We start from the raw sequence: 18,179 nt of genomic DNA on the forward strand, positions 1-18,179 counted from the left end.
TTAACATTGCTCTTTGAGGTAGAAAAGACTTATATTTCACTCTGAAGATGAACTCCATTTTCCCCTATTCCCATAGTAAGCTTCTATGGTTATGGTTCTCTTTTCTTTGGTCAGTTAATTTTTTTTTTTTTTTTTTTTAAATGAGAACTATTAGTGTAAATACCTCTAATCCTGAGGTAGGGCAGATAATGCTTCTAGCTTCACTTCAGCTCTCTTCTTTGACATTAAATCCTAAACCAAAAGCTCCACCCTCCAAGTAGCTGGATCCTTGCCCTACTGCTTTTCACTCACCAGCTGTGCTGGTAGCTTCTCATGCAAGACCATAAATCAGCTTCATACTGGACCTGGCATTCCTAATCAGTCAAAGTTCCTTCAGTCTTCTATCTCTCAAACCTAGACTCCCTAAATTTTTTGGAAGTGAAAGTTCCTATTGTTCCAGCTGAGGTCCCAACCAAATATGGTTAGCTCCTGCTTACCGTTTCTGTGGAGCTAGCAGAGATATTTACACTTAATACCTGTTAAACCCCCAGTCCTCGGGTCTTTCTTTACCAATTATCAAAAGAGATCCTCTGTTCTGGATCAAGTATTATTTGTTGTTCACTAGTCTATGTTCACTCCAAAGATCACTTTTTGCTGTTTTGTTGTTTGTGGGACAAATCTGGAGTGCTTGAAATGTATTGGTCTACTCTGCCATCTTCCTAGAATCCTCCTTTGTTGTTCTGTTTTGTTCTTGTTTTTTTTTTTTTTTTTTTTTTTTTTTCTATTCAAATAAGGGCATAAGATCTTATCAGTTATGGAAGAAGCTGGGAAATGGTATGTTAAAGTTCAAATTCAAATAATTTCATGCTGTCAATTTATTTCTGTGGTTTCCATTCAATAATTTGATAGAATAGTGTCTATCTGAAACTGGTAATAGGTACTTCTATAAAAAAAGTTTCTCAAATCCTTATCTCAATGAAATAGAAAATATACTGAAACCATTTCCCAGAATTTCAAATTTTTGACTTTCAAAGCTTCTATTCACACTGTCAGTGCAAACAGACTACAACTTTCTTTAATTTTCCACCCATGCTCCTGCATTTTTTCTAACTAAAATATCTTTTATATTTTCTAACTGTTTTACTAGGCTTCAATTAAAGCAACTTTAAAACTATTATTTTACTCTTTAATTCTTTCCTTCTACTTACCTTTACTACTTTCTTAAATGCAATTCATCTTATTTCTTAATCATACTCGTCTCATTATTTCACTGAATCTCTCTTATGCAGCTCTATAATACCAATTCACTATATTTTCACTTTTGAAATTGCTTAGTTTATACTTATTTAGGTCACTTTGCTAGTATTTCATCTAAACAATTAGATTCTGTTTAATTATTTTGAATTAATTTCCTTTGGTTTATAATCTAGTAGGGGAAATCAGGTTTTCTCGTAGAACCATATATCTATTACTGTTCAGAAAGGGGAGATAGGTGCATTTAATCTTAAACCTGGCTTCAAACCTCCAAAAATGTTTTAACACTTACCATAATTTGGAAAAATACAAAAATATTATATTTCAGTTATAAGTTTTGGTCTCTATTTGTAAAGTCAAATTTAAACAAACAAGGGATTTACGCATCCCCCTCTTTTTCTTGTCTGTCTTTACCTCTGCTACATGCTGGCTTATGGCATCCAGGGTTAAGAAGGCATAGAAAAAACAAGAATCTCAAAGTTTTCCTCCTACTCTTCCACTGAAAATCAAATCAAAAAATCAGTGTGAATACATCTCTACTTAATATTACTAATAGACAGAAGAGACTTTTTTTGAGACTTCATCTTTCCCATCTTTCTGGGATCAATTTCTGTGCTCTCATTTTTTGTTTTTTTTGTTTTTGCCTTTGTTTTCTGTTGGTGACACTGTTACATTTTAAAGTTTTTTTTAATGTAAAAACACTTTGTATGTTAGAGACCTTCTGAAGTGGAAGCCCCATCAAGTCCATCTTACTGTCTTCTAAATACAAGTTTCCCTCACTAAACTAAAAAGTCTCCCCAAATGAATGAGTCCAGACCTAATGCCCATGTTTACCAATATGTCTGGGTGGCTACTGGCCAGGGGGAAAAAAGAGGTATAATTTTGGATATACTGTGTAGATTGAATCTGAGCTCATTTCATAAACACTAGACATATTTTACAGTTAAACAAGCTGCATCAGACAAGACAGGGGTTGCCCTGCAGTTGGGATAATCTATTGGAACTGGCTGAATCACCTCATTGTTGAAAAGAGCCATGTCTATCAGAACTCATCTTCATATAATCATTTTGTTGTTGTGTACAGTGTTCTTTTGTTTCTACTAACTTCCTTTAGCATCATTTCATGTAAGTCTCTCCAGATCTTGGGTAGAAAATTTTTTTAAGCAGGAGTCCTACTCACAGCATCCTTAGAAAATATGAAGAAACTTACTTTAGACATACAAAACAATATAGACAAAAATACCTACTAGCCAAGTCAATGATTAAAAAAAAAAAGATAATTTTTAAATGTAACCCAAATCTCACCTCAACAGATCAGATTAAGCGTATTGTCATCCCTTTATCAAGGACATCTGGATAATTCTAACCCTCTAGAAAAGGAATCCCACCTACTCAAAGAAAATTCAATAGAAATAAATTCTAGTCACCCAATTTCTGTTTCTTATTACCATAGTAGAAGATTAAAAGTGTGTAAAGTAAAAAAAAAAATGTGTATAAAGTCCATCAGGGTCCAGTGACTCTGAGATGGCATGCTAACTCCACTGATTTTGAATACCACTGCCACCAATTGTGAGAAATGCAAAATTAGGAGAATCCAGAATATCAAACTTCTCCTGAGGTTTATTGAATTCAAAGATTAGAGAACTCCACCTGCACTAGCAGAAATTGGATGAAGGAACAAAAGGACAAAGCTTAAGCCACAAAGGAGGGACAAAGACTTCAAGAAACTGGGAGAAGATATTTCTACAGTTGACTGATTTTAAACTTTAACCTTAAGGACCTAGCTGACTGCTTTGAAGTCTGTTTGGAGGGTGTGGGGAGTCTTTGAGATGGGGTAGGTTGTCAAGGAGGGCCCTTAATTGGTGAGCTAATACTTAACACAAAATGAGGAGAGATGTGTTCAGCTCACTATGACAGAGGAAGTTGTGCTCAGTTTTTGATCCACATTCTTTAATGCAGGTGTTCAAGTACTAGTTGCTAAACCATTTAATAGAAAGACTGAACAGAAAAGGACATGGCTAAGAATAGAGGTTGAGTGCAATATAATTAAATGAATGCCATTCATATATACATATATATGCATTTATCTCTAGAATGGGACTAATAATAGATATGGTACATGTATCATTTATTCTTATTCTTTCAGGATTGCTTCTGGTTTTGCTATTGCTATTTTAGGATAAAATGGAATATCGTTTCTGAAGTATACTGAAAACCCTAAAGTAGTATATAAAATGACAGTTGCAGTTTTATTTTGTGACCATGAAAAAACAAACAAAAAAACAAAACCAGCATGCCTTCAAAACTACTTACTTTTCATCAGTATCTTCAATATAAAGTCTTTAACACAATTACATTGCTTTATTATTTTTTTTTCAATGTGTCTTAGCAAGAAAATCTCATAAAGCTAATGGTTAATGACACTTTGGCCAGGCCAAGATTTTGGCTAAAAGATTATTTAAAACAAAGTATATAATCTGGCATGATTTTTTCCCTACTATTCACCCTGTTAAGGTAAAACAATAAAGACATAGGAGGCATGAGCATAGTACTTTTGTTATAACTACTCAAAAAAAAAAAAGTCTGAGTATGATAGGTACATCTCATATCATTAATCTGCTTTCTACAAAAGAGAAGAAATGTTCATTTAAAATGATAACTCTTGTAATGTTTGAACCTTAAGTTAATAAATTATGCTTTACAAATCTTCTAGTCACCAGTCATCCTGTTCAATTAGTATTATTTATTTTTATGTAGTCTTTCCAAAGTATTTTCATATTTTTAAGCATGTTATATCATTGAAATTTAGAGACTGCTTCTGATTTCAACTTTATAATAATACCTTGTTTATTATTAAGTAAGGTTGTGTGGGATGAGTGCAAGACCCCCTTTCCCAAATTAGCTAATTAGAGACATCCTCAGATACAGAGAGAAAGCATTTATTTAGTCCCTGCAGGGAGAGTCCCAGACCCACACCCAGGAGGAATCCCAGCTCCCACCATGTGCTCTTAGAAACTGACAAGCTTCTGGTTTGTCAGAATTTAAAAGGCAAAAGACCCAAGCCTTTTCATTGGATAGACTAAAAGAAAATAACCATCACTGACCAATGATCACCAATATAACATCTATAACATCTTGTAATTTAGGGTCTGACATTTTAGCGATTATGTGACTTCCTGAAATCCAGGGTCCAAGACCTGATCTTCTGGCTCTGGGAATAGAGATCATGTGAATTAGGCCTAGTCTCATAAACTGAGAAAATTTCACCCTATCAGTCCCATTCAAGGTTATTCTACCAATGCAGGTTAACACAATCTCTATAATTTAGAAATTTATAATATAGGATTATGCCATCCAGAGCAAAAAATGATCCAGAAATCATGTATAAAATCATGCACAGAATCTCAGAATTCACAGGGACTTCAGTAGGTCAATTAAATCAAAATTTATTTGAATGAAAATTTCCTCTAAAATATTTCTAACACTGTAATCCAGTTAACATTTGAAAAACACAACTATAAAAATTCTACCACACACTAAGTCATTCAATTCCACCACTAACTAAATCTTATTATTGGGAAATTCTTCCTTACATCAAATGTAAATCTGTCTTTTTGCTATTAGCCATTAACATCTGATCTCCCCTCTAGAATCAAGCAGGACTAACCTAACCTTTACTTACCATGAAGATCTTTTAAATGTTAGAAAATATTTATATATTCGATGAGGATCAAGAGAGCAATTCCAGATCCGAAAAGTGAGGTGCAGGGCACAAGGTGCATGAGATGAAATCACATTAGCATTCTCTTTGCCAAATGGTACTTTTCTTTATTCACTAGAAAAGATCATGGACAAAATCCAAAGGTGATTTGGTGATGTTTTAGAAGGGAGTAGTTTTTAAAGCTCAGAAGGAGAAGGGGGAAATAAAGGCAAGATGTAGTGAGTATCTATGATACATAGATGTTTTGAGAATATCTAAAAGATAGTTAAGGAAAATTTGGTTCCCATTTGTCTAATTTCAAAGGTGGTTTGAAGATGCTAAGTAGACCGTCCCCAGATTGGAATTTTAAACAATGGAGGCTGATAAAAACTTTACACCTTACATTCTAAATAAACAGGAAATAGCTGCTTTTTGTACTCTTTTGTGGAATAGATGATGGCTGATGATAGGAGAACCCAATTACCCATTTCATCATGAGGGAAGACAATAAGTTGGTTTCAGATTCCACATTAATATTCACCTTTTACTGTGTCTTCTCACACTAAAAGTGTCCATTGCTTTAAAAAGTCTTCTGTAAAGCATTATCTTTAAGTGTCCTCATTATTCTGGCACACACCTCTAGATTTTCTCTATTTTATCCATGTGCTTTCTAAAAGGTGGTGGGAGAAAGGAACAGAATATTCCATATATGGTTTGAAGATGTAGAATATAATGGGGACTGTTAATTTAATATTTGAAACAGAAAGGGCTGAAGTACAAAGCTTCTGAGAATAATGATTTGTAAGTGGAACATTTGCAACCAAATTAATTCTACTGACTCCTCAGTGTTCAGAGACAAAAAAAAAAAAAAATGATTTACAGAATTTATTTTTATAATGGAAAAGAGTAATTACAAATTACAGAACTCATAGGAAATTTATTTTGAACATAAGTCAATCGGATTAGACATGTCATGTGACTAGTTTACTTGCCCCCTTTTCATTGCTCTCCACAGTTCCCTAGGAGTTTCCTAATACAATTTGGTGTTATGACCAACATTTAGAGCATAGGCATGTCTGAGTATTAATAGGGAATTCTTAGGGTGGGACAACTATTAAATCTATTCTATTGTATTAGTGCCTGGATCTATAACCTTTGCATGGAAGAGAGATAAAAATCTTGCCCTGCAGCTGTAGTTTTTGTACTTTTTAAGGGACCTGTAGTTTGGCCAACAAAAGGGATTTTACTTTAGAGATTTCAAGAAAAGGAACTAACTATTAAGACTGGAAAAGTAACTTAACTGTCAGAAAAAAAAGCTGTAAATATCTGACTTAAACTTATGATTACTTTGTTCATATAAAGATTTATGTATACTCTAAATTATCAATCAATGAATGATAACTACTAAAGGATCCTTACCAATAAATTCCTTTATATCACCCCCATCTTGATTGTATCTGTATTAAGGCTAAGGGACAGAGTAACTACAGTACTGGGCTTGGATTCTAGAAGACTTAAATTCAAATTTGGCACTAGATACTTAATTAGGTTTGTGATTCTGGGCAAACAACCTCTGAATCTCAGCATCCTTATGTGAAAAAAGGAAATAATAATAGCATTGCCTTGCAAGATGGGATGGTCTTTAGAATCAAATAAATTAAGCTATGTGTAGTGCTTTACAAACATTAGGATCCTATATAAATGAAAGCTATGATGATACCTATGATTAAATAGCTTTGTTATTGATTCTTTTCACTTTTGATACTTAGGTTTAGGATTCATTTGATATTTTACTCTCCTGGTGCTGAAATAAAATGCTATTAACTGATGCTTCATCATCTTTATTATGTGCAGTTAATTTTGAAGTCATACATTGACTTTTTTATTTAAAGTCATATTTTGGACTTATATTTCATTTTATAAGATTCAGACCATGATTTTAGGCTGAAAAAAAAATCTTAAAAAAAATCCTTGTTTTCAGCTAACATTAAAATATTACATTGAGAATTATAACTCTTAAATCTGCATTTGTCAGAATTTTATTTGTGATAATTTTAAAAAATGCAGTCATTTTAACGAAATTTAAAATGTAGGAAAATGATGAAATCTGCAATTTTATAGAACTAATGAATAACAGAATTTACATTTGTAAGACATTCAACAGCTATTTGGGGAAACTATTCTGAGGCTGACCTTATCCCCAAAATTTCGTGACTAGCAAAAAAAAGGAAAAAAAAAATCAATGACAAGAGTTCACTGATCAAAGTCAGACTTGACCCACTTACAACTCATAATGACTTGAATTTTAAAGAAGTGTTCTCGGTGCTTTTGATGAGGTAACAGGGAACCAAATGGTGAGGTATATACCTCAATAGGATTCTAGTAACAGGATTGGGGTACAGGGAGTCAAGTGGAGCTCCCTTGCATCCCCTTTGCATTTGGCGCAAGGATACAAAGTTTAATGAAGTCTAGCAGTGGCGCAGAGTCCCTTGTAAATGAATTTACAGGCCTAAAAACCTAGATTGATAAAAGGAGGTTTATTGCAAGGTTTGGAAGCAAGGTTAAAGTCTGGTTAGTAAAAGGCAATAGATAGAGAAGACACCAAAAGCAGTGGGGACAGAGTCTGTGCATGGTTGCTGGCATGTTTCAACTCTTTGCCAAGCAATGATTCCACCTTGGCTCTTTTATCTGCTTCAAGAAGCCTGAGGCAGTGGGCAAATTCTTGGCAGGATTTTCAGATAAGGAAGAAACTGTTTTGGGGAAACCTGAGCTGATAGTTGGGGTTTGAGAAAATCCAAGCCAGCTCAGATCCGGTGGGGGCTAGGTACAGACCAAACTGGCTTGACTAGATCTTGTAATCAAAGATCTGTCCCAAAGGAAGTTAGAAATAAAACAAGGAATCTCAACGGGGCTATTGCCCCCATTATTCCCCCCCCCCTTCAAGCAGTTAACACTTAAATTCTTTTAAGAAAAAATGTTGGGGCAATGTCTCTTATTAGAGGCAGGGTTGGAAGATTTTCTCCAAAGATCTTCAGAGTAGCAGGGTCCCCTCGTCTTGTTCCCCTCTCAAGCAGTCACCTCCAGATACATGTGGGGAAAAGGGATGTCGATCTCCTCTTAACTGCTTCGAGCTGACAAGGGTCGAAGAGATTTGGGGTTCATGCCAGGAGGTGAGGTGTGAGGTGTGGGGGATGGCAGTAGGGCATCTAGGGGGTGTCTGGTCAGTTGTCCCAAGTCAGTTGTCCAAGCTGAAAGGCAGTTGAGAATCCAAAGCTTGAAGCCTAGAGAAAACAGATCTACAAAAAGTGGGGTATCATCCAGGGTGGAGATGCTGACACTTGGAAATGGGGAAATATATTAGATCCCCTCTGTGGACTGCTGGTAGAATGCTAATGGCCCATCTATTTAAGAGAAGTAGGAGAAAATGCTAAGAAAGCCAAAGCTAATCTCCCCCACTGTCTTAGCAATAGTTGCACAGTTTTAACAACTCCCATCCCGAATTTTAAACACACAGTAATAAATAACCCAGACAAGGTTTAACAGTCATTCATCCACCATTCCTAAAGTCCTCCGTAGCAGTCCAAAGTTCACTAGAAGCAGAGTCTAGTCCATGGTCTCTTCTAAAACTGCTGCAGGTTGAAAAATGGTTGGAGGCTCTCATTCCATGGGATGGGTCTGCTGTGCTGACAATCAAAGCTGATCTAGGTCCCAGAAGCAAGTCAATATATGTAAATTGCCCCAAAATCTAGAACAAAAACATAAATCTAACAAATAAAGGTTAGAACAGTCTGTAATAGGAAGACTTGGTCCATAGAACTGCTGCAAAAATGTGAAGAGGCCAAAACAGATTGCCCAGCAGCTTCCTATGTGAAAAAATGATTAAAAACATTAAAACAAAATATTTGTGTTTTCTAACAGTAGCAGACAAATGATCAGGCTAAATGCTTATTTTCCCAAGCATTTAGGAAACAATGATTGCATATAATCAGACTGAAAATAGCAAGATATGACATAATTGAATTGCATTAACAATGCTATTGACCATTGCTTTGATCATACAAAGCAGTTACATGAGGAAAAAATGCAACATAACTATGACATGAGCAGTTAAAACTCAATTTCCAATCAATTGTCCCACTAACTGCCAGAGGGTAGAGCTTTAAAACTCCCAAAAAGCATTAACTAATTAACTAGTTAACTTTAAGCTCAAGGAAAAAAAAAATCCCCAATAATAGATTCCAATAATCAGATTTCTTGATAAATTCTAAACAAATATTTATCATAACCTTATATTGATAACAGTAAGGAATTTGTACCAGTAACTTCACAACTTAAACAATTATCATATCCAAGTAGATGTTTCACAAGTGAACATTATTCATACAAATCAAGTTTGCTTTTAAAATACCCATTACATAGAAAATATCCCAAATTGCATATTGTCCTTAATAGAAACATTTTCAAAAGAAAAAGAAAAATTATTATTTTTGAGACTCTTTAAATAATCTCAGAATGACCCAATATAATCTTTAAACTTATACAGAATATTCAAATATCACATACAAGAATTCAAGAAGCTCTTAAAATAGCAATTAAACATTTAGTATGGATCACATTTATGACCATATTACACAAACAAGAAAACCCTTATGTATAAAGAAACAAATATTCAATCAATTAACCTAAACTTGTGTCTTTCTCTTTAAATCACCTTTTGAAAAAAAAAAATGGCAGGAAACACCTGGGGGAAGAGGGGAAGATAGGAAAGTATTCCATGTGGTCACTCTTCTCCCATTAAAAAAAAAAAAAAAAAAAAAACTTTTTTTTTTTTTGCTTTTGTTTTTTGTTTTTGTTTTTTTCCATCCTTCCATTAAAAATTTTCCTCTTTCCTTCTTGCAACATACCCAAAACAACCTTCAACAACTTTCCTAGAGGTTTCACTTTAAAATAACAAAAGCAGTGGGGGGGGAAGGGGGCGAGTGAGTGGAATCTTTGCACTTGAAGACACCAAGATTCCCATTTCTCCCTCCCCCACCTCTTCTATTCCCAAATACCTTTCCATTACTTTCTCATTCCTTAATTCAAACCTGCATTCCTCTTTCCTTTGTCCTTCAAAACCTTTAAGATTCAAAACTCCTAAATATCTAGCAGGGATGGATTCAAAGTAGAACTCAAGTTAACAAATAAAAAATCAATCCCAGAGTCTGAGAGAGAAAAGAAATGCTTTTAAGAATGGACTTGCAGTATAGTTGGTGGGTGGAGAGAGATAGAAATTCAGCTAATCTATTCAGAGTTCAGGTGTAGAAGCTTGAGCCACTTTTCTCAAACCCGATGTGTCTCTGCATCTTAAAGGAGAATCTCTAGGCTTGGAGGAGGGAAGTTCACCCATCTTTTTTGCCACAAGCCTGATAATGTTCCATTTCTATAGCTCAACCTGATGAGATGTCTCTGTCAGATTCCACAAATGCTCCCCTGTCTCTGTACAGGAGAACCATTTGTCTAAAATAGGAATTCGTTTGCACTCAGGATCCCTGAGTCAAAAGACCTCTGGGCTCTAAGCCCCCCATAATTCAAAGGCCACTATGTGCCAGGTTTTTGAATTGTCCCCGCCACAGAAAGGTGCTATGTTGGGCTTGCTTCAGTGAAAACCTCGTGAGAGGGCCACTGAATAGGGCAGGGTAGGGAAAGGTGTTCTCTATTGCTCTTTGCTTAACTCTAGACAGCATTCGTATTCTATAGGCCCTGGATTCCTGAGCTAACAGGGACCAGGTATAGAACAGAGAACAAATCTAGAGAGAGCTTGAGAAAAAGATAACAGAAAGACAGACTTCTTTCCTACAGGTTCAATTTGCCTTGATTAGGAATTTTAATCCCCAGCTAACATTTTACAGTTTCTTTTTTCTTTACAGCCTTTTTAATTATTAGCATGGGCATAGAATGCCAATCCAGAAAAATAGGAAAATGTGAGAGACATAGCTGAGTTCCAGGAGATAGTTAGGCTATTTATCTCTCCAGGAGCAGGTGGCAAAGTACCATTTTAAAAGTTAGAGATCTTGAAAAGATTGAGTCCCCATTCTCACCACTGTACCCCAAGAAGGGGACAGGATGGAAGCATTTAAATGGCAGGTTGCTAAGCCATATGGGAGAGGTCTGAAAAAAGGCCGTGAGTTCTGTAATCCCTGATCTGATCCATAGGGAAGGGGGAGTAAAGGCCAGAGGGAGGGTGGGGGAGAAGGAGATGCCATCTTACCCGGTGCATGGCATCCGGAAAAGCCAGGGCTTCTCTGCTGATTTCACACTGGAACTTGAGGCAGCTCGTGCTTGTCCTCCAGATTTGGCTGGGAGAGGAAGACCTGAAGGGGAGACTGCTTACCCTGGTCCAGGAGGGAGGCAGCATCCTGGGCAGAGACATATCTCCATGCACACCCCAATTCATTGACCCTCTCCTGGTGGCTAGCCTGACCTTGCGGTTGGGTTTGAGAGGGGCTCAGACACAGATTTCTCCCCAGAACAGATCAAGGGAGTGGTAGTCTGGGATTCCCAAGAAGTGTGGGGTCTTCAGAATGGCCATGTGGTTGGGGGAGGATGAAAAAGAGATGATTCCTGAGGCCCAGCTTTCTGGTGAAAGAAAAAAAAAAAACAAGGATTAGAAATGCCTTGAGATGCAAAAGAAGGTCTTTTGTCTCTGCAGCCTTCTCCAAACTCAGCATCTGCTAAAAAGATGTTTATTATAGGGTTGGAAGTAATGTTAAAGTCTGGTTAGTAAAAGGCAATAGATAGAAAAGACACCAAAAGCAGTGGGGACAGAGTCTGTGCATGGTTGCAGGCATGTTTCAACTCTTTGCCAAGGGATGATTCCACCTTGGCCACCAGGCTTCAAGAAGCCTAAGGCAGTGGGCAAATTCTTGACTGGATTTTCAGACAAGGAAGAAACTGTTTGGGGGAAACCTGAGCAAATAATTGGGGTTTGAGAAAATCCAAGCCAGCTCAGATCCGGTGGGGGCTGGGTACAGCCCAAACTGGCTTGACCAGATCTTGTAATCAAAGATCGGTCCCAAAGGAAGTTAGAGATCAGACAAGGAATCTCAAAGGGGCTATCGCCCCCATCACTTTGATAGGCACTGATTGTTGGAAATACACTGAATTGTTTTGAGAAAAATTCTAACATAGAGAAATGACTTAACTGCTGTAAATATGTTAGGATAGAAATCTTGTTATTGCAAAGATCATACATGTGGTCCTTCCACATTAGTTTGCCATAATTAGAAAGGCAAAAACAAATGTTCCCTAAGCGTATTATGATGTGGCTAACGTCTATTAAAATATAATGGAAAACATTACCTTGATTTCTACTCATTTGCATAGAAAATACAGCACTGTCAATGAGAATTTAATTAAAAGTTAGGAGAATAAGTCAATTTGCCTGAGCCTAAAATAAACCATTTATAAAAAACTCAAAAGTGAGAAAGCAGAATTCATATGGCCTAGGAATTTTTATAAAATTAAATTGAATTAATATATATATATATAAATTATTTTTCATGTCTTATTGCTATAGCTAGCATTTCTAATACAATATTGAATAATAGTTGAATGGGATCAGGTGAAAATTTCTCAAAAAGTCTATGAGATAGAGTGGGTCAGACCTTAGGCCCTCTAGCCTGTACTATTATCCCTATTCTGCAGGGAAAGAAGACAGGTCTTAGACTCAAGTTGTAGGAAGTCATGTGATCTCTAGGCCTAGAGTTCTGTAGGACAGAAAGGTCAGACCCTAGGTCTAAGCTTCAGGAAGTGCCGTGACACATGGGAAGCAGACAATATTGCTGAACATTTGTCAATAATGGTTACTTCTTTTTAAGTCCATTCAATGAAAAGACTTTTTCTATTTAAGAAAAGTCTTTTGCTATTTAACTAGATTCATTATTTCCAGTGAGCTAGGCCAGGCACATTCTGGGAGATGGGAGCTGAGAGGCTCAGGTATGCTTGGGCCTCTCCTTGCAAGGACCAAATAAATGCTTTCTCTTTGTATCTGAAGATGCCTCTGATTAGTTAATTTGAGTAAGGGGGTCTAGCACCCAACCCACACATAATGTTGAAAATGAACATCATTTACCCTTTTGATCTTATTGGAAAGGCTTCAAATTTATCCCCATTTCATTTGATGCTTGCTCTTAGTTTTTAGATACATACTACTTATCATTTTAAGTAATGCTCAAAATTTATTTGTAGGTTTTCTAATATTTTTTTTTCCACAGGAAAGATATTATTGTATTTTTTCAAAAGCTTTTTCTGTATCTGTGGAGAAATTCATGTGATTTTTTGTTCTTTTTATTCTTGATATGGTCAATTATGCTGATAGTTTTCCATCCCTGCATTCCTGGTATAAATCCTACTTGGTTATGGTGTATGGCTTTGTGATATACTGCTATAATCTCCTTATTAGTACTTTACTTAAAACTTTTTTATTGAGATAAATTAAGGAAATGTATCTATAATTTTCTTTATCTGTTTCTGCTCTTCATGGTTTAGGTATCAAAACATTTGTATCAATAAAGGATTTTGGTAGTAATTCACTTATTTTTAAATAGGTTTTATAGTATCTTAGGCAGCTAAGTAGTGCAGTGGATACAATACTGGGCTTGTAGTTAGTAAGATTACTCTTCCTGAGTTAAAATCTAGACTAAGACACTTAGTAACCATGTGATCTTGGGCAAGACACTTAACCTCAATTACCATAGTTTTCATATACGTAAAATGAGCCAGACAAGGAAATGATAAACTAATACAGTATTTTTGATAAGAAAAATTTTAGGAAAGTCATTTAGAGTCAGACATGGCTGAACCAAGTGAAAAAATAATATTGGAATTATTTTTTTTTCATATAATTGGTAAAATTCACTTGTAAATACATCTCATCCTAGGGATTTTTCTGGGTTGAAGTTGTTTTGTTTTGTTTTGTTTCAAACAAATGGCTAAGTATTCTATTTTTCTTTTGTTAATTTGGGTAGTTTATATTTTTGTAAATATTCATACATTTCACTTAGTTCAATCATGTCCTCCTCCATCATAAAACTCTTCTTTGCACATGTCTTTTTTATGAGATATTTTCCCCCATACTTCCTCTCACTTCTTTCCAATGTATCCCTCACTCTCACCAATGTTTTATTTTTATGTTAGCCCTAAATATTTGACATATTCCCATGACTTCTATTTATGTAAAAACCTAAGTGTTCTAAAAATGGTAATTGTATTAGAAGTTACATGTATTATCTTCCTATATAAGAATAAGAGCAGCTTAAGCTAAAGTCCTTATGATTTCTGTATAATATTTACTTCTTTATGCTTCTCTTGACTCTCATATTTCAAAGTCAATTTTTAAATTTTATCTGGTCTTTTCACCAGCAATATTTTAAAATACTTTATTTAATTAATATCCATTTTTCCCTTGAAAATTATACTCAGTTTTGTTGGATAGGTTCTTATCCTAGATCTTTTGCCCTCTATATTTCTGTATTTCTTTTCTCTGACTGTTAGTTGTCTTTTTCTAAGTTTTTTGCCTTGCTTTCATTTATTCACCCAGTTTTTCATCTACTACTCTTATTTGATTTTTAAACATCATTTCTTAGCTAGGAGTTCTTGTTGTGCTTGTGTCCAATTCACATCCTTTCCCACCCCAACTTTGAGCTTTGCTTCTAGCATTGTCTTCTTCTAAATTTGTATTTTGTTCTTTCTTAACATCTTAGTAGTTTTCCATGGTCATTTTTATTATTTGCTCATTTTTACAGCCTATTTCTTTATTTCTTTTTTTTTTTTTTTTTTTTTTGGTGAGTCAATTGGGGTTAAGTGACTTGTCCAGCAACATTATTAAGTGCCTGAGATCAGGTCCTCCTGAGTGTTCAGGGCTGATGCTCTATCCAATGTGTCTAGCTGCCTCTCCATCTATATCTTAACTTTGAACTTTGTATTTAAATTGGAATCTTTTGCCATCATGAGGGAGGAACACTTTCCCAAGCTTCAAGCTATTTCACACTACTATTTTCAAAGATAGTTCAGGACAACTGGAAGTTTTCAGTTTTTTCCAAGGTGGTATTTCCTGGGCAGAGATATGGTCGCTGCTCTCCTGGTCTGTACTCTGGTTCTTATCTAGGAAGAGACTCTTCCCTCATAGCTGCAACACAATTGCTCCTCAGATCCCTCCTCCCTTGCCATTGCAAGTGTTCCTCTCTATCTCAGAATTGCTTCCTGAAGTGGGTACATCAATTGGAGATTCAAAAAAAAGACATTCTTTCCTGCACAGAGTACTTGAAGAGAGGTACCCTGTATTCTAATTCTTACCAGTTGTCTGGTCCCCTTACCATCTCTTGGTAGAGGTCCACAGAATCAGCTGCTGCTATTGTCGCCTCTACATCCAAGGCCCACAACTGGTATTTTTTTTTTTTTAACCACATTTGTTCTGTTTTTAGCTTCCTTCCCAGTGTCACAGACTGTTCTTTCAACCTTCTAAGTTCTCTTTAGTTGGACAATTTTCTCACTACAACTTTTTGTTGACAGTGCCACTCCACAGTTTCATTTAAGGCATTATTTATTTATAAAGTTTTTGGAGGGGAATATTAGGAGAAGTGAGCGTTAGTAGTTCCTCTATTCTGACATCTTGGTTCCACTTCACGTGAAAAAAAAACAACAAAAACTTTGTAAACTTTTAAATTCCCATGTAATTATTATTTATGTATAGAAATTTATATAAATATAGTTTTATGTAAAGCTTTATATAAAAATTTATATCTATATAGATATCAGTATTTTGAGAAATGGAGTTTTGGCATAAGAATGAACTGCATTAAAGTACTATTTCCAAAGGAAAAGAGTAATGACATGTTGAATAAAGTAATAATAATAGTATATGGCTAATATTTACAGTGCTTATTTATATACTACACATTCTATTAAGTGCTTTAAAATATCTCATTTTATTCTTACAATATTCTTTCAATAACCTTGAGATGGTGGTGTGATTATTATCACTATTTTCCAGTTGAGGCAACTAAGACAAACAGGTTAAATGAGTGGTATTTAGATAGCAGATGTCTGGGATCAAATTTAAATCAAATCTTCATGATACTAGGCTTAGCTTTTTATGTACTCAGTGTCACCAAACTGAGATTATACATGGTAAAACAGTTTCCTGTTTGTATTGAGAGATAGAAACTTCTTGAGCAGCTGTTCTCTGAATAAATGAAAGCAAAATCTGGTCCTTGAGAAGAGGAACAATTATGTTTTATTTTGTCATATCTAATATACCAGGTAACAAAAAAAAAGAAGTTTATTTTTTTTCAGATTTGTTATAATAATTTATTATACATATCACTGAAAATATTCAAGACTTATAAATTTATTTTAAATTTGTTTGGCTATTTAAATTTCCTTAATTCAATGTTTCAGGGATCTGAGATTCCTTGCTTTTTTTTATTTATGTGAAGAGTGACTAAAGCCTTTTATAGTGTTTCAGTTGTAAAAACAATCAGTTGATTATTAATAACCAAGAAGTTTTGATTAAGTAAGTGTCTACTATGTTGAAGGCACTCTGCTACATATTGGCATACAGATTTTGGTAGTATTGTCCAGTCATTTTCAATCATGTCCAGCTCTCCATGACCCCATTTGGATGTTTCTTGGCAAAGATACTTGAGTGAATTTCCATTTCCTTTTTTGGCATATTTACAGATAAAGACACTGAGGCAAACAGGATGACATAATTTTTCTGGGATCATAAAATTACTATGTGTCTGAAACTGAGATTGAATTTAGGTCTTTTCAACTACAAGATAGGCATTCTATCCACTGGGCCACTGACCTGCCCTGGGAATACAAATAAAAATAGTTGGGAATAAAATCTTATTCTCAAATATCTTTAGTTTAATAAAGATGACAACATCACTTAGATTTATATACCTAAAACTTATACCTGGGTCACAGGAAAATATTTTTTTTCGCTTAATGTAGGACTTCCCAGAGTTTGCTCTCAAAAGGCACCAATACAGGAATTTAGCTTTACTGGATTTAGTATTGGATCATTATTCTGTATATTGCATAACCAACCACTCAAATCCCATCTTTCTTCTTTCAGACTGGTATCCCCATCTTAAATCTAAATTACCTTTCTGTCTTATTTATTACTTTTTTTCCAATTCATTCCTTTTTTCTGCTCTATTGGTTTACTTTTTTTTTTTAAGTTCACACTCCTCTTCTTAATTTCTTGTAATCTTTTCTCCTGTTTTCATCATTACAAGACTAAGATTAAAATCTAGAGATCAAAATTCTAAGAAGTGATTTAATAATAATCTTCAATTATATGGAAGGAAAAGCATCATCTAGACCAGGGATTCTTTTTTTTTTTTTTTTGCATGTGGTATTGACCTATTTGGCAAACTGGTGAAACCTACAGAACATTTTTCAGCATATTTTTAAAAAACATAAAATTAAATAGAATTATAAAGGAAACCATTTCTATTGAAATGTGAATATTGTTTAAAAATAACAAGAAGACTAGGAAACCTGGGCTAAAAATTTAGATAGAGGGAATAACTGTGTTTTTAAAAAATCATATTAAAATATTCATTGTAAGAGGTTTATAGAAATATTGAATTTTCTTAGAGTTTGTCATATATTATCCTTATTTCTATGTCGCAAATATAGTACTGAACTAGATTTGAATATTATTTGATATAATTGACCTAATCGATTTTTATCACATCATAGAAAGATGAGAAACAAATTGCTAACTACATACATTTCTAGCAGTATATAATTAAAATTATGATTATTTAGAAAAACATTTTTCTTCAAATTAATAGCTATTTGTGACATAGAATTTCAAAAAGTATACAATAGTACTCATATTCATTAATACACATTTGGAAAGATTTGTGAGCCTCTGAATTCTTTTCAGGATACACTATCATGCTCTTCATGGCCAACTTCACCAGGTCTGAGATGGGAAAAGAGATGGTGTGACCTTCGATTAATCCCCTTACTTCACTCACGTTTCTCCCAGTACCTTCCTGGATCAGATTTGTGTAGGTGAGTGCCTCCATATTAATTTTCTATTAGCAAGAAAATGTGTTTATAAATTCATCTTTTTGAAGTGTGTGTATGTGTATAATGTGAATGGGTGCATGCTGATTTTGCCTAACTTCACCTTTCGGATAGGATACATAAGTTCTTTTCTTAATCACAACTTGAACTCAAA

The 18,179-nt window shown here is 34.8% G+C and overlaps 1 protein-coding gene across 1 annotated transcript in view; it reads left to right on the plus strand.

Moving 5' to 3' along the window:
- The window catches only part of SNTG1 (syntrophin gamma 1), an 813,750-nt gene that overhangs the window by 441,759 nt on the left and 353,812 nt on the right, over window positions 1–18,179 (plus strand). Inside the window, 1 exon segment of the mRNA XM_074278136.1 lies at window positions 17,880–18,010. Within this exon segment, the coding sequence (XP_074134237.1) occupies window positions 17,880–18,010 (131 nt within the window).

Source organism: Sminthopsis crassicaudata, chromosome 1 (genome assembly GCF_048593235.1).
Source record: "Sminthopsis crassicaudata isolate SCR6 chromosome 1, ASM4859323v1, whole genome shotgun sequence".
In the NCBI taxonomy this organism is placed as follows: Eukaryota; Metazoa; Chordata; class Mammalia; order Dasyuromorphia; family Dasyuridae; genus Sminthopsis; species Sminthopsis crassicaudata.